At 41.5% G+C, this 21,113-nt stretch overlaps 1 protein-coding gene across 14 annotated transcripts in view; it reads left to right on the top strand.

Annotated features, from left to right (window-relative positions):
• map2 (microtubule-associated protein 2) overlaps positions 1-21,113 on the top strand; it is a 142,758-nt gene that overhangs the window by 95,690 nt on the left and 25,955 nt on the right. For 7 of the 14 annotated variants that reach the window (XM_046842135.1, XM_046842158.1, XM_046842175.1 and 4 more), the window contains 4 exons: positions 3,922-4,026; positions 13,264-13,338; positions 17,871-18,086; positions 19,887-20,156. In XM_046842135.1, the coding sequence (XP_046698091.1) occupies positions 3,922-4,026; positions 13,264-13,338; positions 17,871-18,086; positions 19,887-20,156 (666 nt within the window). Of the gene's footprint in view, positions 1-684; positions 832-3,921; positions 4,027-13,263; positions 13,339-17,870; positions 18,087-19,886; positions 20,157-21,113 lie in introns of those variants that run through there. The other 7 variants (XM_046842240.1, XM_046842199.1, XM_046842150.1 and 4 more) reach the window with 6 other exon arrangements.

Here is a 21,113-nt window from a genome sequence, read left to right as displayed (position 1 = left end):
AAAACACGCCTTTACAGTGCAGAAAAAAGAAAAAAGCCAAAATAAAACCGGACGTTCTTTTTTTGTTGTGTCTTCAGAAAGTCACAGCTCTACCTCTGCCATGTTAATCTGTATTCTATGTGACTCTCAGGACACGCCTCGGTCTCCGTAGTGTTGCGATGCATCATATTCACGTAGCAGCAGTGATGCTGAGAGATATCAAATATTGGTCACAAATTATTGTCTGCTTTCTAAATAATAAAAGTATAGCACATCTCCTAATAATTATATATTGATAAATAGTTTATACTGTAAATAGTTTATACTGTATTTATACTGTATATGCCACCACATCCAGATACTTATTATACAATTGTGTGCCTCCAACTCTGTGGTAACAGTTTGGCAAAGAACTCTTTTTAACCCTAGTTTTTCCCCCTCTTTCTTTCTCCCTCTGAATCTTTCCCGCTTTTTTTTCTTCATCTCTCTCTTTCTCTCAGCTCATCTCTGATGCCCCCCTCCATCTCTGCAGTAATGAGCTGTGTGGGCGAGAGGACGTGCAATTACAGCATGCACTTCTCTCTTTGGTGTTACAGTGTAGAAATGGCATGTTCTCTTCGTTTTGTCCGCGCTCTACTGAACAGCGTTTATTCTCCGATTCACGTTATAGTCACGCTGATCTCCGGCCTGGCCTGAGCGACGGGGGAACTCTAGTCACTTGTATGATGCTAAATAGACCATGGTCACTGACCTCACTGACCTATCGGGGTGTAAACATCTTGTCGAGATCGGATGTAACAGCATGGTCCCGGAGGAAGGTGTGAGAGGAAAAATCAAAGCGTCTTTAAAGATGTAATGTTTTTTTTTTCCTAAAGAGAATCAAGAATGTGGTTAAGAAGAGGTCTTGTTTGTTTGTGTGTGTGTGTGTGTGTGTGTGTGTGATTAGATGTGGGTGGAATGCCTTTAAAGCACAAAAGCACTTTCTATAGCATGTACGTGGGAGGATAAAGTGGTGCTTAAACCACTAATTTTTATTCTTTTTAGGAGCCATGCACCAGAAAAAGACTTTTCAATGCATAGCACACTGAACTGTGTATTAGAGAGCCAGTGCTAATTTATAATGAACTGTGCATGTGAGAGTAGGCTGAGCTGCTGTACTGTAAATGCGGATATTTGTTTGAGATTTCATCAGTGTACGGCATTGCAATAGCATTTATTTTATAACATTCAATATTTAGACCATGGTCTGGATGAATACTCAATAAAACCGACTTCCTGTGCACCTTCCAGCCAATCAGAATCAACCATATACGTACATAACATCAGGCATAACATTATGACTACCTGCTTAATATTGTGTTGGTCCCCCTTTTGCTGCTAAAACAGTCCTGACCTATTAAAGATCAACAGCATGAACTTCTTTAGCAGTTTGATCTACTGGAGCTTGTCTGTTGGATCGGACCACACGGACCAGACAGGATCCTCGGCCGGCCATGACCCTGTCGCCGGTTCACCACTGTTCCTTCCTTGGAGCACTTTTAATAACTGCAGACAAGTTACCACATCTTCATTTCTTTGTCTTTTTCTTTTTTACACTTAATGGTACAACATTCCTTCATCCTGATGCAAAAAAATGTGGAAAGAATTATACACAAAAACAAAATGTGGAATGGGTTTTTTATTCTCACTTTTATACAGTATATGGTTTGTTCATTTACACCCATGGCATTTGGAAGACACCTCTATCCAGAGTGACTTCTTGTACAATGAGCAGTTCAGGGTTAGGGGCCTCTCCCAAGGGCCCAGCAGTGCCACTATGGTGGATTTGGGATTTGAACATATCTTCTTCTTCTTCTTTCGGCTTCTCTTATTAGGGGTCGCCACAGCGGATCATTCGTGTATATACTCCCCGGTCCTCTACATCTGCCTTCTTTTAAACCAACTACCTGCATGTCTTCCCTCACCACATCCATAAACCTCCTCCTTGGCCTTCCTATTTTCCTCCTTCCTGGTGGCTTCATCATCAGCATTCTTCTACTAATATACCCCATGTCCCTCCTCTGCACATGTCCAAACAGAGCCGATCCTTGATGCAGTCCAACCTCCACCTTAAACCAGTCTGTCGTTCCTACTGCACACTTCACTGCTGTCACACTGTCCTCATACATGTCCTGCACCACCCTCACATACTTCTCTGACACCCCAGACTTCCTTATACAATACCACAACTCCTCTCTCCACCCTGTTGTACGCTTTCTCTAAATCCACAAACACACAATGCAACTCCTTCTGACCTTCTCTATACTTCTCCATCAACATTCTCAAAGCAATTAATGCGTCTGTGGTGCTCTCCCTCAGCATTAAACCATACTGTTGCTCACAAATGGTCACTTCTTCTCTCATCCTGGCTTTCACTACTCTTTCCCATAACTTCATGGTGTGACTGATCAACTTAATTCCCCTGTAGTTACTGCAGGTCTGCACATCTCCCTTATTCTTAAAGTACAAGCACACTCCTTCTCCATTCCTCAGCATCCTCTCACCTTCCAAAAACTTGTTAAAAAAACCTGGTTAAAAACTCCACCTGTATTTCATCTGGTCTAACCGACTTTCCACTCTTCCTTTTAATCGCTGCTCTCACTTCCTTCTTACTAATCCTATCCACATCCTGCTTCACCATCTCCACATCATCCAACCTTCTCTCTCTCTCATTTTCCTTGTTTATCAGCTGCTCAAAATACTCCCTTCATCTTCTCAACACACTCTCCTCACTAGTCAACACATTTCCATCTCCATTCTTTATTGCTCTATCTACATTTACATTTGCGGCATTTAGCAGATGCCCTTATCTAGAGCGAAGTACAAAAATGCTTTGTATCTTGCAGCACTTCCTTCTCAGCTCGGTCCCTCTGCCTGGCCGATCAATACAAATCGGTACAATCGGTACAAATCCTTCTCTAGCGATTTTCATTTTAATGTGTAATAATTTGCCATTTCTTTATACTTTGGAGCGAAATTGTTTTATATAATTACACTATATGGACAAACAGTTTGTGGCACCTGACTGTAGGATTTAAATGTTTTTTTTTTTTACTTTCCATTCCACATTTAATCCCTGTTTACTGTTATAATAACCTCCACTCTCCTGGGAAGATGTTTCACTAGATTACTCATTTCCTTAATACTCACTGACATTTTAAATAAATTGCCTTTGATTTAAAGCCCAGATTATTTAAAACACAATCTCTGAGAATCATCAAACCATTTTTTTCTATTTAGAGCAGTCAGTCAGTAAACATGTCCATGTTATAAAGCCATAACCTTCTGTGATACTGTGTCACTGTTTCCATGACAATCGCATCCTGGTCTATAACACAAGTTCTCTCAGTCCTTTCAGGGTTTTTTTCCTCTTCTTTTTATCATCACTTTTTTTTTCAGAATACTGAAAGGACTAAAAGAAAGACTAACATTTTCTTGGTATTCTTTTTTTTTTTTTTATATGTACAGCTCGTTCTGTTTCTATGGAGACTGAATGTGTGCAGGATTGAGGATTTTTTTTTGTGCGAGATCACAAAATGTAACTGACATGTTCATTTTAATTTCAGATTTTAAGCTTCTATCTATCTATCTATCTATCTATCTATCTATCTATCTATCTATCTATCTATCTATCTATCTATCTATCTATCTATCTATCTATTTATCTTATTATTTAATAGATGTTTTTATTTAAATTATCCTTACATTTAATTTTCATTCTCATTATTTTGACCAGTATCCAGATGTTCCAGATGTTTATAGTTACTAGAGCATCCATAAATTCGAAAACGAATCATTTTGCGTTCACAATTCTGGCCAATTTATTATAATATACGTGTTCTATGCCGATAATGTTGATAATGATGATGATGATGATGATGGGCGTGTGTACGTGTTTTCCAGAGCAAGTGTCTGCGCGCATCGTACAGGAGGTGACGGCTGAGGCGGTCGCGGTACTGAAGGGAGAGCAGGAGCTCCATCCAGGCACAGCCGTCCGACTTTCCTCAGGTAGGACACGCCATTATCATTTACTCTCCTTGATACCGGGAACCGTGCTCTCTTGCAAATCCGGTTTTTGTTTAATTCTTGGAAGAGAAAATATAATGGTATGCTTCAAATATGTTTTGTATAGTATTATGTATATAAGTATACGTTTTGAAGTATTTGAAATGCTGTAGTTATGTAAGTAAGGACATTTGATATAATTGCAGTGTGGTCCTTTATTCTTGCAATAAATATTCAAATGAGTTCTCTCAGTTTTTGACCGACTTTTATTTTATTTTATTTTTTAAGTAAAAAAAACATTTTTAAGCATTTTAGCAATTAGCATCACGTCTTCTGTTTGTATAAATCTGAGAATTGAGACCAGTATACATTAGAGAATTAAACCCAGCCATTAGGGAGGCACAAGCCAGTGCATTCTTAGTGCCGGTCCCAAGCCCGGGTAAATGGGGAGGGTTGCGTTAGGAAGGGCATCCAGCGTAAAACACGTGCCAAATCAAATATGCGGATCACAAATGAGAATTTCATACCGGATCGGTCGAGGCCCGGGTTAACAACGACCGCCACAGGTATCGTTAGCCGACAGGGTACCGGTGGAAATTGGGCTACTGTTGGCCGAAGGAGGAGAAGGAGAGGAGGAAGACGTCTACAGAGACGGCAGGGAAAGGAGCAGTGTAGGAGAGTAGAGTTTCGGGTTGGTACTTTAAATGTTGGTACTATGACGGGTAAAGGGAGAGAGGTAGCTGATATGATGGAGAGGAGAAAGGTAGATATGTTGTGTGTTCAGGAGACCAAGTGGAAAGGGAGTAAGGCCAGGAACATTGGAGGTGGGTTTAAACTGTTTTATCATGGTGTGGATGGAAAGAGAAATGGTGTAGGGGTGATTCTGAAGGAAGAGTACAGTAAGAGTGTAGTGGAGGTGAAGAGAGTTTCTGATAGGGTGATGATCGTGAAGGTGGAAGTTGAAGGGATGATGATAAATGTCATCAGTGCCTATGCTCCACAAGTTGGCTGTGAGATGGAGGAGAAGGAAAGATTCTGGAGTGAATTAGATGAAGTGGTAGATGGTGTACCTAGGAAAGAACGGTTAGTGATTGGGGCGGACTTTAATGGGCATGTGGGTGAAGGGAACAGAGGTGATGAGGAGGTGATGGGTAGGTATGGTTTTAAGGAGAGGAATGTGGAAGGGCAGATGGTGGTAGATTTTGCTAAAAGGATGGAAATGGCAGTGGTGAACACTTATTTTAAAAGAAGGAGGATCATAGGGTGACGTATAAGAGTGGAGGAAGGTGCACACAGGTGGACTATGTGCTATGCAGGAGATGCAACCTGAAGGAGATTGGCGACTGTAAGGTGTTGGCAGGGGACAGTGTAGCTAGACAGCATAGGATGGTGGTCTGTAGGATGGTTTTGGAGGCGAGGATGAAGAGGAGGAGAGTGAGGACTGAAAGAAGAATAAGATGGTGGAAACTGAAGGAGGAAGAGTGTAGTGTGAGGTTCAGGGAAGAGGTCAGAGAGAGGCTCAGTGGTGTTAAGGAGGTGTTGGATGATTGGGCAACTACTGCAGGAGTGATGAGGAGGCAGCTAGAAAAGTACTTGGTGTGACATCTGGAAATAGAAAGGAAGACAAGGAGACGTGGTGGTGGAATGAGGAAGTGCAGGAGAGCATAAGGAGAAAGAGGTTGGCAAAACAGAAGTGGGATAGACAGAGTGATGAGAAAAGTAGGCAGGAGTACAAGGAGATGCGGCAGCAGGTTAAGAGGATGTGGCGAAAGCCAAGGAAAAGGCATATGAGGAGCTGTATGAGAGGTTGGACACTAAGGAAGGAGAAAAGGATTTGTACCGATTGGCCAGGCAGAGGGACCGAGCTGGAAAGGATGTACTGCAAGTTAGAGCAGTAAAGGATGGAGAGGAAATGTGTTGACTAGTGAGGAGAGTGTGTTGAGAAGGTGGAGGGAGTATTTTGAGCAGCTGATGAATGAGGAAAATCAGAGAGAGAGAAGGTTGGATGATGTGGAGATGGTGAAGCAGGATGTAGATAAGATTAGTAAGGAGGAAGTGAGAGCAGCGATTAAGAGGATGAAGAGTGGAAAGTCGGTTGGACCAGATGACATACCGGTGGAAGCGTGGAGATGTTTAGGAGAGATGGCAGTGGGGTTTTGACCAGATTGTTTAACAGGATTTTGGAAGGTGAGAAGATGCCTGAGGAATGGAGAAAGAGTGTGCTGGTACCGATCTTTAAGCATAAAGGAGATGTGCAGACCTGCAGTAACTACAGGGGTATTAAGTTGATCAGTCACACCATGAAGTTATGGGAAAGAGTAGTGGAAGCCAGGCTGAGAGAAGAGGTGACCATCTGTGAGCAACAGTATGGTTTCATGCCGAGGAAGAGCACCACAGATGCCATATTTGCTTTGAGAATGTTGATGGAGAAGTATAGAGAAGGACAGAAGGAATTGCATTGTGTATTTGTGGATTTAGAGAAGGCGTCGACAGGGTGCCAAGAGAGGAGTTGTGGTACTGTATGAGGAAGTCAGGTGTGTCGGAGAAGTATGTAAGGGTGGTGCAGGACATGTATGAGGACAGTGTGACGGCAGTGAAGTGTGCAGTAGGTACGACAGACTGGTTTAGAGTGAAGGTTGGACTGCATCAAGGATCGGCCCTGAGCCCTTTCCTGTTTGCAGTGGTGATGGACAGGTTGACGGACGAGGTCAGACAGGAGTCTCCCTGGACTATGATGTTTGCGGATGATATTGTGATTTGTTGTGAGAGTAGGGAGCAGGTTGAGAAGAGCCTGGAGAGGTGGAGATATGCACTGGAGAGAAGGGAATGAAACTCAGTAGGAGTAAGACAGAGTACATGTGTGTGAATGAGAGGGAGGGCAGTGGAGTGGTGCGGTTGCAGGAGAAGAGCTTCAGAAGGTGGAGGAATTCAGGTACCTGGGTTCAACAGTGCAAAGTAATGGAGAGTGTGTTAGAGAAGTGAAGAAAAGAGTGCAGGCAGGGTGGAGTGGGTGGAGAAGAGTGACAGGAGTGATTTGTGATAGTAGGGTATCTGCAAAATTGAAAGGGAAAGTTTATAGGACTGTGGTGAGACCTGCGATGTTGTATGGTTTAGAGACAGTGGCATTGAGTAAAAGACAGGAGGTGGAGCTGGAGGTAGCAGAGCTAAAGATGTTGAGGTTTTCGTTGGGAGTGACGAGGATGGATAAGATTAGAAATGAGTTTATTAGAGGGACAGCGCATGTAGGATGTTTTGGTGACAAGGTGAGGAGGCGAGATTGAGATGGTTTGGACATGTGCAGAGGAGGGACATAAATTATATTGGTAGAAGAATGCTGAGGATGGAGCCACCAGGTAGGAGGAAAGAGGAAGGCCAAAAGGAGGTTCATGGATGTGGTGAGGAAGACATGCAGGTAGTTGGTGTAAAGAGGCAGATGTAGAGGACAGGGTGGTGTGGAGACGGATGATCCGCTGTGGCGACCCCTAATGGGAGCAGCCGAAAGAAGAAGAAGAAGAATACATTAGAGAATTAAGGAGACCAGTTGCTGAAGTTTTTGGAAGAAGAATGTTGTCCCATATATTCTGAAAAATAAATTCTGAAATTGTTCCACAATTTCTAGACACAGTCTTTCACAGATTGGTGAAACTCTGCTCATCATTACTTCTACTCTCTGAGAAACACTATTTATACCCAATCATCTTACTGACCTGTTGTCAGTTAACCTCATTAGTTGCTAAATGTTTTCCGACTGTTTTATTTTAATAACACTTACGTTTTCAGACTTTTGTTGCCCCGTCCCAACTCTTTTGAGACTTCACATTCAAAATGACCTTAATAATTCCTTAAAATTATACATTTCCTGAGTAAAATGTATTTGAAATATATTTTCTATGTTTTCTATTGTGAATAGAATATGGGTTTATAACATTTGTATATAATTGCATTCTGTTTTTATTTACAGTTTTTTTTTTAAAGAACACAACTTTTTTGGAATTGTACTTCAAAATCAGGATCAGGGAAATTATGTTCATTTATCCGTCACGTAAATGCTTGTCTCATCGAGATCAATTAGCAAAAGAACAGCAAAAACTTAAAAAAGGATTGGGTTATAGCAGTATAAATGTTAGTATTTATGGAATTTTTGTAGATATCTAATCGGGGATTCTAATGTGGGAACAAATAAAATAATACCATATTTGGAACTGCTGTATGTCTGTTGAAGTTCATGTTGCCTATCTGGAGGATGACACAAAGCAGCATTCTTACTGAATATAAACATTAGGATTAGAGGTTAGTAATTGAGGCATTGGGCTTTGGATTCGAAGGTTGTGGGTCCAAGTCCCAGCCACAATAAGATGCACATCTGGGCCCCTAATCAAGGCCCTTAACTCCATAGTTGCTCAGTTGTATGAATGAGATAAATGTATGTCACTTTTGATAAAGTTATCGGCTGAATGCCATAAATGTAAATGCAATGGTGGTGATGAAAATCTTCATAACCTGGAGAATTGCAACCTTGAAATTTTGGAACCAGGCTTGAAAGGGAAGCTCTTCTGGTTGGCCCCAGAGATTGGGATTGTAAATCAGTATGGTACAAAGTGGTATCAGAAGGTTTTGAGACTAGATCTGTTTATAAGAAAGAACTTTATTTATCTACTTTTACACACTCCTTCAAAATAGTTTCCTTAGCTTCCAGAGTTCCTGCCACGTCTGAAACGTGTCCTGGAAGTCTTCTTTTTTAGAAGAGTGTCAAGCACCTTCTGTGATTCACGCTGGATCTCTGCAATGATGTCAAAACTGTGAGCTTTGAGCTGGATCTTCATCTTTGGGAGGAGGTCAGAGTCTGTAGGAGCCAAATCTGGCGTGTAGAATGGGTGAGGAGGTAAGATCATGTTGTTTCTGAAGAGAAACTCACATATAAGGAGGAGCTCAGTGACAGGGTGCGCACGTGGTCAGAATACCAGACGTGGTAACACACGTGGACAGAATTTGCCCATATGAACAGCTCCCAATGTACACAGGACAATGTCTTTTTGCACACTGACTTATTAAGGTCGGTGCTCCCTGTGACTGTGCATGTAGCCTTGTGCTGCCATCTGTTGGCATGTTACAAAACTAGTCTTAAAACTGGCCCAACAGATGTGATAGAGGATCAGGGTAAATCTGGCAGGTTCAGAGCAGTAGAAAAGTGTCAGGAGCAGGCAGCAGGAGATCATACAAGAACAAAAGTGAGTCCAGAAAGTCTAGCTGTGACAGCAGAACTGCCAGAAGGTCCCACAGCTGAAGGGTTTCATCAAACGGTGTGTCCTAAATTATCAAAAACTGGCATTTGTTTTGCTGTCATTGTCGCAGATAGCAACCTTTTATTTTTTTTTTGTCAGTAATTAGATTCATTTGAAATGATTACTTTTAAATTCCAGAAATTACTTATTTCCTGAATCTACTGGCAGCTTGCAGACACTTTATCATGTGAGGGATTTGGACTATAAGATTCATATGTTTTTATTGAACATTCCATTCCACATTTTGTCCCAGTTTGCTCGTATAATAAGCTCCACTTTTCTTCTTTTTCTTCTGGGAAGATGTTCCACTAGATTTTGTGGATATGTTTGTTTATTCAGCTATAAGGGTGTTAGTAAAGTCAGTTACTGATTTAGGTGATGTGACCAGGCCTTGGGTGTAGTTTATTTATATAGCGTTTTTCACAACAGACATTGTCTCAAAACAGCTTTACAGAAATGTAAGAGGTGAACGATGTGTTTATTTCTGATTAGCAGCCTGTGGCGACTGTGGCAAGAAAAACTTCCTTAGATATTATGAGGATGAAACATTGAGAGGAACCAGACTCAAAAGGGGAACCCATCCTCATTTGGGTGACATCAAGATTGTGATTATAGTCTTTAAACAATACAGAACACTAGAAAACTAACTTGAGCACGGGAGTATAAGATTATGAGTAATGATCTTTCTACAGTCTCATTTAAAGTTATGGAACCAGGAGCTCCTAAGCAACTAATAAAATAGCTCAACATTTGCGATCATCATAAATCCAACACCAGCTTCTTCATGCCAGAGCCTTTAAACACTTAAAGAGGTCCAGTGTCCAAACTCCACATGAAGTGAAATCCATATGGCGCTGGTACGTCTCTAGATGGTTCGGGATGTTTGCGGGGTCGGCATCTACTTCTTTAAAGGTCCACAATCTTCATGAGGTGGGACAGCATACATATTCATCTAAAAGGCGTTCGAATGGGTTTATAGCTCTTCAGCAGGAGATCTTCCACTCCAACTTTCTCATGAAACCATATCTTCATGGAGCCGGCTTTGTGCACAAGGACATTGTCAGGGTTGAAACAGATTTGGGTCTCCTAGTTCAAGTGAAGGAAATATTCCATGATACCATGTCCAAAGACATGATATACCATTGTATGCCTTTAATTTCATTGTAACAGTTTGCTGAAGAACCACATATGGCTGGATTTGTTGGTTTTGCATGGCAACATGTACAGTATACGAACAAATGATGGATATTGCAAAATGACCATAAGTTTCTTTTATTAGTGGATATGTTTTTTGATGACCAGGTAATTTGTGTATGTGCGTGAGTGTGCATGTGTCTGTGTGTATCCTTTTTATCTTGGACCTGAGTAGGTCTCTGTGCTGTCGCTTCACCTCCTGCTGAATGGCAAATCCGTTTTGACAGCTGGTCTCTTCCATTAGCACTCTGCTGTGTATATGCATGCTGACTAAGGGTTGAGAAAACAACCTGTCCACTCGTCCAAACAACCTGTCCTACCTTCTTGTGTGTGTGTGTTTGTGTCACAGTACACACAGTGCATGCATAGAAATAAAGCTTACCTGACTGCTGGCCTGGTTCAGTGTGATGAGAGCTCTCGGGTCTGTCATCATATCATGACCTGTTGGTGTGTTCTCATTTTCTATAACAGCAATTCTGACACGACAAATTTTATGGTCTGATTCTTATTTCAATGATAACATGCGCAGATGTCTACGGTGGAGGAAAAGAAGTATAATTGTTAACATGTATGAAAGGAGTCTCCAGTGTCAGAACTTCAAGGTGTTTTCCATTGAAGGAAAGTCTTCAGACAGTATATTGCTTTTATTAAATGGGATGCATACATAATATGGGCGCTTAGTGGTTAAGGCATTGGATTTGGCTTAGAAGGTCACGAGTTAAAATTGCAGCTACACCAAGCTGCCACTCCTGAGTTTTCGGTGGTGGACAGTAAAGAAGTAAATGTAATTTGTTACTGTATTTAAGGAGCTTTTTTCATGTATCCGTACTTTACTGAAGTATTTTTCTTTTTTTGGATACTTCACCCCATTTTAAGGTCAAAGTTACTCAACTACGTTTTGCGGATCAAATCTGGTCAAACACACAGCAATCCACCTATCAATGTTGAGCGTGTGCTAAGTTTTCAACGCTTGGTGTATCTACTCAGCACCAACATACAGTTTAGCATCAGTTCAACACCCGTGGCCTAATTTGCTAAATTCTTTCGAAGTAGTTGAAAAGATGCTTCTGGACAATAATTGTAATATATATCGATCAGTGTTTGGCTTATTAATACCATTCTATTAATAAATTGGTGTTTTAAGAGTAATGATAGCGTCTTTTCACATAAACTGAGTTGATTAATGAAGAGTCTTGTGACAAAAAATTATAATAGGTAAATTATAGCCATAATAAATCATATTACTTTGGACACTTAAGTACATTTAAAGGCGAATAATTTTGTAGAGGAAGTCCAAGGAGGAGGTTTATGGATGTGGTGAGGGAAGACATGCAGGTAGTTGGATTGAAAGAGGCAGATGTAGAGGACAGGGGGGTATGGAGACGGATGATCCGCTGTGGCGCCCCTAATGGGAGCAGCCAGAAGGAGAAGAAGTGCTACTTTTGTAGCACTTTTACTTTTAATGAAATAATATATAAAGTTGTGTATCTCTGCTTTAACTCAAGTACATGGTTTAATAATTTTATTATAGGTATTGAAGGTATTTTTGTCTGCCATTGCTTCAAGGCCCCTGAGCAAGGCCCCATAGCTGTTGTTTAAATGAGATAAGTGTAATCCGCTCTGGATAAAAACATCTGCCATATGCCATAAATGCAAATAAAATAAAGACTGTTGAAGCGGGGGTAATTAATATTGATGTTTCAAACAGTTTTTTCAACTACCGTAATTTCCGGACTATTAAGCGCACCCAAATATAAGCCGCACCCACAGAATTTGATTTGTATTTTGAACATAAATACACTGCACATGTCTATAAGCCGCAGGTGTCTATAATGAAACTAATGAACTTTACACAGGCTTTAACGAAAGACAGTGTCTGTTACACGGCTTGTATCTAAACAGTAGCCTACCAAGAAAGTTCACTGTCTTACTCCTTCCTTTCACAACAATTTCTCTCGCGAGTTTTTCTTTTGGCATCGTCGTGCATTTAAAAATCACCATGAGGTGAAGCTTTTCTCTCGATGCCGTGCAGCTCAGAACACAGGTGAAGTGCGTTTTTTCATGCCCGGTTGTTTTCAGCATGACGAATGATTCGCATTTCCTGTAGACAGTCCGAGTAAGCGGCAGGTCATACGTCAGAGGAACATCATCCATATTTATGATGTGGTGCGGCCCGATTCAGTGGGATCGCATCTGATTTAATATAAAGAGTTTCATTGGTTCACCTGAACCCGTCCGGCAATTTCATTGGTCTAATGTTATGGGGCTCAGTTTTCTGAATGAAGCTTGTGAAACCGGGAAAAACCCAGGAAAAATCCATAAATTAGCCGCTTCATTGTTTAAGCCATGGGGTTCAAAGCGTGGGAAAAAAGTAGCGGCTTATATTCCGGAAAATACGGTACTCTTGATTATTAAACATAATCAAGAATCAAATTTTTAGTTAATAAACAAATATAGTCACCAGTAATATTAAGCTGAGCAATCAAACAGTTCAGGACAATATTCTGTTCTATAAGTCTTGGAATAGTTTATAATTGCACTTTGCTTTTGAATAACGGTTGCTGCAAGTTTTCAGGAGCTGAAAAAATGTGTGACCTCATTAATGCGGTATTAAAAGGATGAGCTCATGCAGTGCGAGCTTAAACCAAGCAAGGAAGTCAGTTGCATCTCTAACCTAAGCGTCACGTTGTAGATTCGTTGCTATCTTTTTCTATTGATTACATCCATTGCTCATATACTTTTGTTGTTTTCTGTGTTGCTGCAGTGGAAGACTCGACCAACTTGCCACCTTCTCCACCTCCATCTCCTGCAGCCGAGCACTTTGGCCCTCTAGAGCAAGGTAGGTCCATGTCCAGTTGCTAATAAGTGTAAGTGTGTGGAAAGTGTAGTAGTGTTTGTGCAATTGGTGAGTGTGAAAAAAAATAAAAACATCTGTGGTTTGGATGTGTCTTCATCCCTGTTCACTACTGGCCCCACATGAGGGTTTTTTTTTTTTTTTTTGGAAAAAATGGCCACCACTATTTCTTGCTGGACAGCCGATAAGACACACACTCCTGATTGAGGCACGGAGACCCATGCTAAAAGAGAAATGGGTGCAGGAATGTTTTCGCCACCTTGTCCTCTTCCTTACTTCTCCTCGGCGCGTGTTAAATGCTTGGCTTGATCTTCATTGCCAGATTCTTAGAGGAAATCAGACAGCTCAAATCAAAACTATGACATTTACCCCACCCGCCCCCCCACCTTACTTCTATCAACATCACTTTGTTTCCTACATACACTCCTCCGGAAACCTTCTCACCCTGCATGATACTATTTCTTACTCTGGCCCTTAATGCCATGCTGTTGGCATTCAGGCTCATCCCCCTGGTACCGTCAAGTCTAGGGAAATGTTTTGCTCATTCTGTTCTCGTCTTCTTCTTTTGCATGTTATGTTGTGAGTGCTGTTCATGTCGTGGGCCTGCCCTCATCCGTTTCTTTGTTTGTACGTGTGTGTGTTTGTTGTTTATCGATGCCGATTTCGGTCGGATCTTTGCTCTGTGGTTAGAATGGCACCGTGTATAAACCAGTGGAGGTGTGTGCAATGCTCAGCTTGTTTAGCCCTCCTATTAAATAAACTAATGTTTGAAGTTCAGTTGTTACAAAGAACCTGGAAATGTGGAAGCCATGTAATTTATGTAGTTTATAAACTTATACAAAAAATACTAAAGACTATTTGTTTTAAAGTTGTTTTCAATGATACACTAAAGCATGGGATGCACATAAAACATTTCCAATAAGCAGGTCATGTTTGGGTTGTTTTTAGGCAGTTTTTTACTTGTGGCAACAGGTGTCACTCTGGTGGCACATGGCAGATGCATGTTATTTTAACTCATGACTTTAAGGCTTTGAGGCTTTTTAATCTGTTTTTGGCTTAAACCTGCTCCTGGCATTCCCTTTCAATTAGGGATGTGGTATCTTAGTGGTAAAGGCTTTGGGAAACTGACCGAAAGGTCAGGAGTTCAAGCCCTAGTATTGCCAAGCTGAACTCTTGGGGTGCTTGAGCAGAGGCCCTTGACCCTCTGTGCCCTGAGGTGCTGAAACACAGCTGACTCTGCACTCTGACCCTATTTCTTGCGTTGCTGGGATATGAAAATATGGAAATTTACAAAAATTACAACTTCCATAAACTATTCTTAAAAAAAAAAAATCTAAAACATCTAAATTGGCAGTCACCAATAAAAAAATTAAATAAAATCAATACCAATAATGACTGGGATCTAGGACTACCATTAGTACCTTGAAATCTGACAAGGCATCAAGAGAACTATGGAACTAGCAACTAAGTAATCTGAGAAATCCCCAAAACTTCAGCTCTTGTGGGTGGTTCCTGGGCTGCAGTGGTCAGTATCTATCAATAGTGTTTCATTTACATTTGCATTTGCTGCCTTTAGCAGATGCCCTTGTCTCGAGAAACGTACAAAATGTGCTGTGAGTCTTAAGTAAGAAAACCCATGTAAGGATTTGACTTCACCAAGAGAATAGGTATAGAGGGAGAACAGGAGGGGACCAAGTACTGAGCCTTGTGGGACACCAGTGGAGAGTCTGCATAGGCAGATGTGGACCCCCTCCATATTACCTGGTATAAGTGCCCTTTCAGGTAGGAAGCAAACTATCCCCATGCTGCTCCATGGATACCAAGGCTCCTGAGAATAGACAAGAGAGTTTTGTGGTTGACTGTGTTGAATGCTGCTGAAAAGTCTAGGATGATGAGTACAGATTAGGGCTGTCTCTTTGGATTGTGTCGCTTTGAATCCAGACTGGTTTGGATTATGGGGGTTGTTCTGTAAGAGATAAACACAGTTGGTTGTTTAAAAACAGTGCATTCCGGAGATTTAGAAAGAAAGGAGAGAAGTAACAACAACAGCAACTGTAGTTGTTGATGTCTGATGGATTCAGATCAAGTTTCTTCAAATGTGAATAACCCTCGCTTGCTTGAATGTAGTTGGCACATGGTCAGATGCTAAGGACCTGTTGATGATCGTGGAGATGAACGGCAGGGGGTCTTGTAAAATGGTCTGAAGCGTAGTTAAAGGGATTGGATCCAAAGGGCAGGTGGTTGGATTGCAGGATTGGATGACTTGCAGTATTTCTTTTTCTGCTATCGTTGAGAAGCTTGACAACAAAGGAGTAAGGAGTTCCTGGCTATATAGTGTACAGTAGGCATTGTAGGGGAGGAAGTGAAGGTCTGGCAGATTTTCTCAATCTTCTTATCATAGAAGGAGGGGTTGAGTAGTGAAGAGATTATGTTGTGAAGCTTACGAAAATCTTGTACAGAGGTCTCGAGCTTTTCCTTGTACAAGGCAGTCTTAGCAGAAGTCACATCCTAAAAAAAATTTGGCAGAAGTGCATGGTAAGATGCAAGGTCTGCGTCAAGTTGTGATTTTTTCCACTTCTTCACTGCTGATCTTAGTTCTCAGTTCTGGAAAAACTTCTGACAGCCAGGGGCGTGGGACAAGAGGTCCCTCTTGGGTTTAGTGGTCAGGGGACAGAGAAGGTCCATGGTTAAGAGTCCACAGGTAGAGGGGAAAAGGAGTGAGGGTCAGAAAGAGATGAAAGAGTACAGGAAGCTGGAAATTGTTTTTAGGTAGTATAGGAAGAGTGATTGTAACGGAAACCAGGTGATGATTAGAAATTTGAAGTGGGGTAGCAGTCATGTCTGTAGCTGTACGGCAAAGTATTCAAAATAATCAGAAGGCAAGATGACTGAAGTTTGTCAGATGAACGGTTGAAGTCACCAAGAACTGTCAGAGGGGTGCTGTCAGAAGGGAAAGTACTGAGTGTGTCCATCTCTTGTGGGAAGTCTCCAAAGGGACCAGGAGGGTGGTAAAGGACAATGATGAAGAGGTTGATTGGAGAGGTAGCTGAAATTGCATGGAATTAAAAAAAAAACATGGTTAGATGAGACAAAGGGTGAGGTGTGAAACACCATCTCTGTGACAACAGTAAACCCATCCCACCACCTTTACCTGTTTCTTTTGGCAAGTGAGAGAGCATAGGCAGAAGACAAAGCAGCTGGTGTAGTGGTGTTATAGTGTTGTGATATCCAGGTCTCAGTAAATGCCAGAAAGTCGAAGACATAGTGGAAAGCTAAGTCTGTGATGAAGTAATCTTTCCTTACAGCAGACTGGCAGTTCTAGAGCCCACCTTTCACCACTGTTTGTGACAGAGACGACAGAGGAGGGTAGATGAGGTTACCTACCGGCAATGTGACCTCTGTTCTGTTGATGAGAATGTCTGTGTCTGTAAGAAGTGACTACAGAGATGGGTTTAAGGCACATAACTAATCTGCCAATTTGAGATTTATGTATGATTTTAAGAAAACAAAAGAACAATATATCTACTAATATCAACACTGGCCTTAGCAGGGTTACCTTCAACTAGTGTCTGTAACAGAGCACCTTCAATATAAATGAGTACAGTGCAGTGTGGTAATTCCTGGAAGACCCTTGGCCAGTTTCCCCAACAGATTGTGCCCCATGCATTTGGTGGCACCTTGCATTTGGATGGACTGTGCCTAGGAATACTTTCTACAATTAACCTTTAGCTACCAAGATGTAGCGAACCGACGATCAGTGGTACATGTAAGACTTAGTGTTTAGTATCTGTTACCACCTGCTCTTATACTTTCAGCTGGTTTGGAATTTGTGACCCAACTCACAAGCCACTATTTCTATCTCGAACCATGTTGGTGGATTTTCAATGGATGCTGTATCACTTACTGTAGTTCATACAGCATTTATATCTCAGCTTGTTTACTCTCCCATGTCTCTGCGACATGGATTGTTAGCTAAATATACTCTTGGCTGATTTATCAAGATTTAAATGAAACTTTGACTCAGATAATTACACGGTGCCTCCACAGCAGCTGTTTCTGTTTGTGGCCATAGCGTCTTGTGTATTTTTCCAGTGTTGTGCTTATGTGTTCCACGTCTTCACAATCCCTTTACGTAGAACCTATTCTGCATATCTGTTTTCTCTTTCTATTTTTTACTGCTGCCTGTCTTTTTGTCTCAGCTCTTTCTCTTTTTATCACCTCTGGCATTTCCATGTTTTTCCTCACCTTTTACTCCTCCTCCTAAGATTATCATCATTTACACCTTTTCTTTTCATCTCTCTTTTCCATCTCTTTCAACTTCTTCCATCTTCCTTCCTCTAATTTCATTTTATTCTAACTATCCAACTCTTAAAATCGTCCACCCATCTGTTCACCCTTTCCTGTCTTCTCTATATTCCCCTTTTTTCTCTCTCTCTCTCTCTCTCTCTCTCTCTCTCTCTCTCTCTCTCTCTGTGTCCAGATTTCCTGCATTTCCTTCTCCTTGTGTCTGTTTGTAGATGTAGGGGATGAGGAGGAGGCTGGGCCTCTCTGCCGCTTCCAAAATTCTCGGGAGAGGTGCAAGTTCCTCGCCCCCTCCATCTCAGTTTCAGTGCCTGAGGATGAACCCTACTACTCTGACGAGGAGTACTATGACCACCCCTTATTCAGCCCTGAGTGGACACTCTCAGGCTCGCGCCCTTCAGGGCAAGCCGCTGCCTTTAGCCAGATCGAAGGTGAACCGAGCATGGTTCCTCTGCACCATCCTCCCCCATTCTCTTCCTTTTCTTTCTCTGCCTTTTCTATATCAAATTCTCGTTTGTCATGTTTATTCTCAACCTTGGTCTTCCCTTCTTCATATTCTTTCTCTCCCTGGTCTCTTTCTTTTGTCTGCCACCCACCCTTCCGTCTTTTGTCTCTGTTGTGTCGTGCACGCTCTGTCTGTGGAGCGTTTCTTATCCTCGTCATGCCCTCTCTTTTTTGTCTCCGTCCATTTTTTTTCCGGACATTTCATTCGAAGTCGTTTGGCTCTCAGCCCAGCTTTTTTGCTTGGTGTCTTTTTTTAAGTGTTGTGTAAATACAAAAAGCTGTATATTGAAAATCAGGGCCATGCACTCAGCACCTGATAGAGTAGTGACCCCGGTCGTGCATCTCGTTTCGATACGGTGTGAGCCAAACGGCTTGCTGACTGATCAGCAGGTCAGTCCAGCATGGTGTGCATTTTATTTGGTCTTTGCCTGTTTTGTGAATCTTGCTCCTGTGCCTGTCTGATTGTCTGTTTCTCCATTACCTGGCCCATTCTCATTTGTCCATGATCCTGCCCCATTACCGATCCAATTCCCTTTTCCACCGTGTTGATGTACACATGCTGTAGTTCACAGGAAGACTTTCAGCTCTTCTACTTTTGGCACTAACATGCTCATACACACTTTTTTTCATCACTACAATACACCAATCAATAAAGGTATTCTTTGTCAATTCTTGTTAGGTTTTTGGCTGAAGCAAGAACTGTACATTAAAGAAAAAAGCCTATGATTTCCCTTTCTATATTTCCTTGTCTACATCTGTCTCACTGCAGCAGCATCCTGCCGAGTGTTGATCCAGTGTGCCCCTCATGTGCCCTCATAAACATACTGTAGACTGCTGACTTTCTTTTTAAGCACCAATTTTGGCTCTCATTCAATCTGAACGTTAAAGACATTAATACTGTACACCCCTTCTTATGGTTGCATCCTAACATGGCAATCTGTCACAGATTGGTGCAACTGTTGGGGAGGTGGTAGCTTTTTAGTTAAGGGTTTGGACTTTGGATCCAAATCCCAGCCACACCACACCTGTCTTGGCCCATGAGCAAGGCCCTTAACCCAATATCTGCACAGTTGATTGAATGAGATGAATGTACATTTTTTGCACATGGAAAACCGTGCTATTTTTTAAAAACTCTCGCAATGCTTTTTAGCGTTTAGAGTTTCGTGGTCCAAACCATTATAGTATAGATATAATTGAGGTTCTCCTGGATTAATATTCAAGAAACTATTTACGTCTTTTAAAAATCCAATTACAAGCGGGGTGGCCAGTGGGGTGGCCATGATTATGTAACCTTTACAATTCATGCTAAGTGATTAATTCCTTTCCATAGATTGCAGTTTGTTTGTTTTTTGTCTTGCTAAGCATTTAGTATAAAATGTGTTGGAGGGTTTTGTATAAATCCCATGGTGCCACTGGTTATAAGGTAAATAACCACATGTGTGATGTTTGTTAAAAGTGCAATGCAATGAATTCAATCACAGTACAAATTTATCTCCTTGACATTGTGAAACCATGGACATTATGTGGTTTCCTAGTCTTTTGAAAATGCTGTTACTCAGTGTGTAAGATGACAGTATCAATCGGAAAACTCGGCAACATTCGTACTGAAACACCATTTTATTGTGAGTTCCCAGAGCTGAAAGTGTCCCACTCCCTCCAAACCACTGTAACCCAAGTCTGTGTTGTCCGTAGTCTTGATGTTTCCACTTGTCCCCCTCTTTATTAAGAAGAAGAGACCATAGAGGCTCTCTCCGCAGCGGAGGAAGATGAGAACATTGCAGCAGCAGCAGCTTTAGAGGAGCAGGAGGAAGAGGAGGAGCAGTGGAGTGGGGAGGAGTCTGAGCAAGAACCCATATCCAAGCTCTTAGAGCAGGCAGAGGTGATAGTTGAGTCGACTTTGCCCTATCTGCAGGCCGAGGACCAAGCACTTACTGCTGGCCCCGGAGCTCCTAACGGGAGCACTGAGGAGGCAGGGAAGGGCGCGTGCCCTGAGAAAGGTGTGTCCTCCCTTCTCTGTGGCCTGCATGCTTTTTTTTTCTTTTTGCTTTCCAAAAAAAAAAGAAAGAAAGAAAGAAAGAAACACTAAAGCATAATGACATCTCTGAGCTAAGGCAATGTAGAAGAATGGCTTCGAAATTGTCCTCTTCTCTGCTGATGCTGCAAGGCAACACAGGCTTGATGGTGACCTGCTTCTGTGGCCAGAGCTGTGTTTGTTTATCATGTTCTTATTTTTGTTTTCTTTCTTCCTCGTTATTCAGTCGCCGTTTTTTAGTACAGGTGCCACCTTTTTCTTTCGGTGCTGCTTTCTTGAAAACATATTGCTTTGTCTTATGTTGGAATTATTGCTGCCAAGCTGACCTTTTTCCTGATTGTCTCATTAAGTGTAATCCATTTCTTGGTGTTTTTTTTGCCAGCTACATTGCCAGTGTATTCTTTTTTAAAAAAATTTTTATTGCATGCTGTGATTAATCATTTTGTTTTATTTAGTACAGGAAGTACCTGACTTACGATTTTTTGATCTTACGATGACGAGAGCGATGACAAAATTGTAAAAAAAGGTTTTGCACGGAAGGAAAACCTAGCAGCGTATATGCATCGTAGTTTTTCCATTTTTCAAAGCCCAGTTTTAGCTCTCGTTTCTCTCCTTATTATGCCGGACACTCAAACAAAGCGCAGTCTCATCAGCTTCTTACTGATTGTTTTACTTCTTACCGACACGTGAAATGGCGCTCTTTCACGTGCACATACATATATACTGTAACGTTTATACATTACGGTGCTGTAAATTGCTAAATTAAGTACTTTAATTTAATAAATTATTAACATATTACAGTATACTGCCCCATACTGATCATCTTTCTTCAAAACTACCGGGTAGGCTAGGTCATCGGAACGAATCTTCATCGTAAGTCGGGAACTACCTGTCTATGATTGTGCTTTTTTTTTACGTTCTC

Source organism: Silurus meridionalis, chromosome 3, assembly GCF_014805685.1.
Source record: "Silurus meridionalis isolate SWU-2019-XX chromosome 3, ASM1480568v1, whole genome shotgun sequence".
Taxonomy (NCBI): domain Eukaryota; kingdom Metazoa; phylum Chordata; class Actinopteri; order Siluriformes; family Siluridae; genus Silurus; species Silurus meridionalis.
The sequence above is the reverse complement of the archived record's forward strand: the minus strand, read 5'-3'. Positions and strand labels throughout refer to the sequence as shown.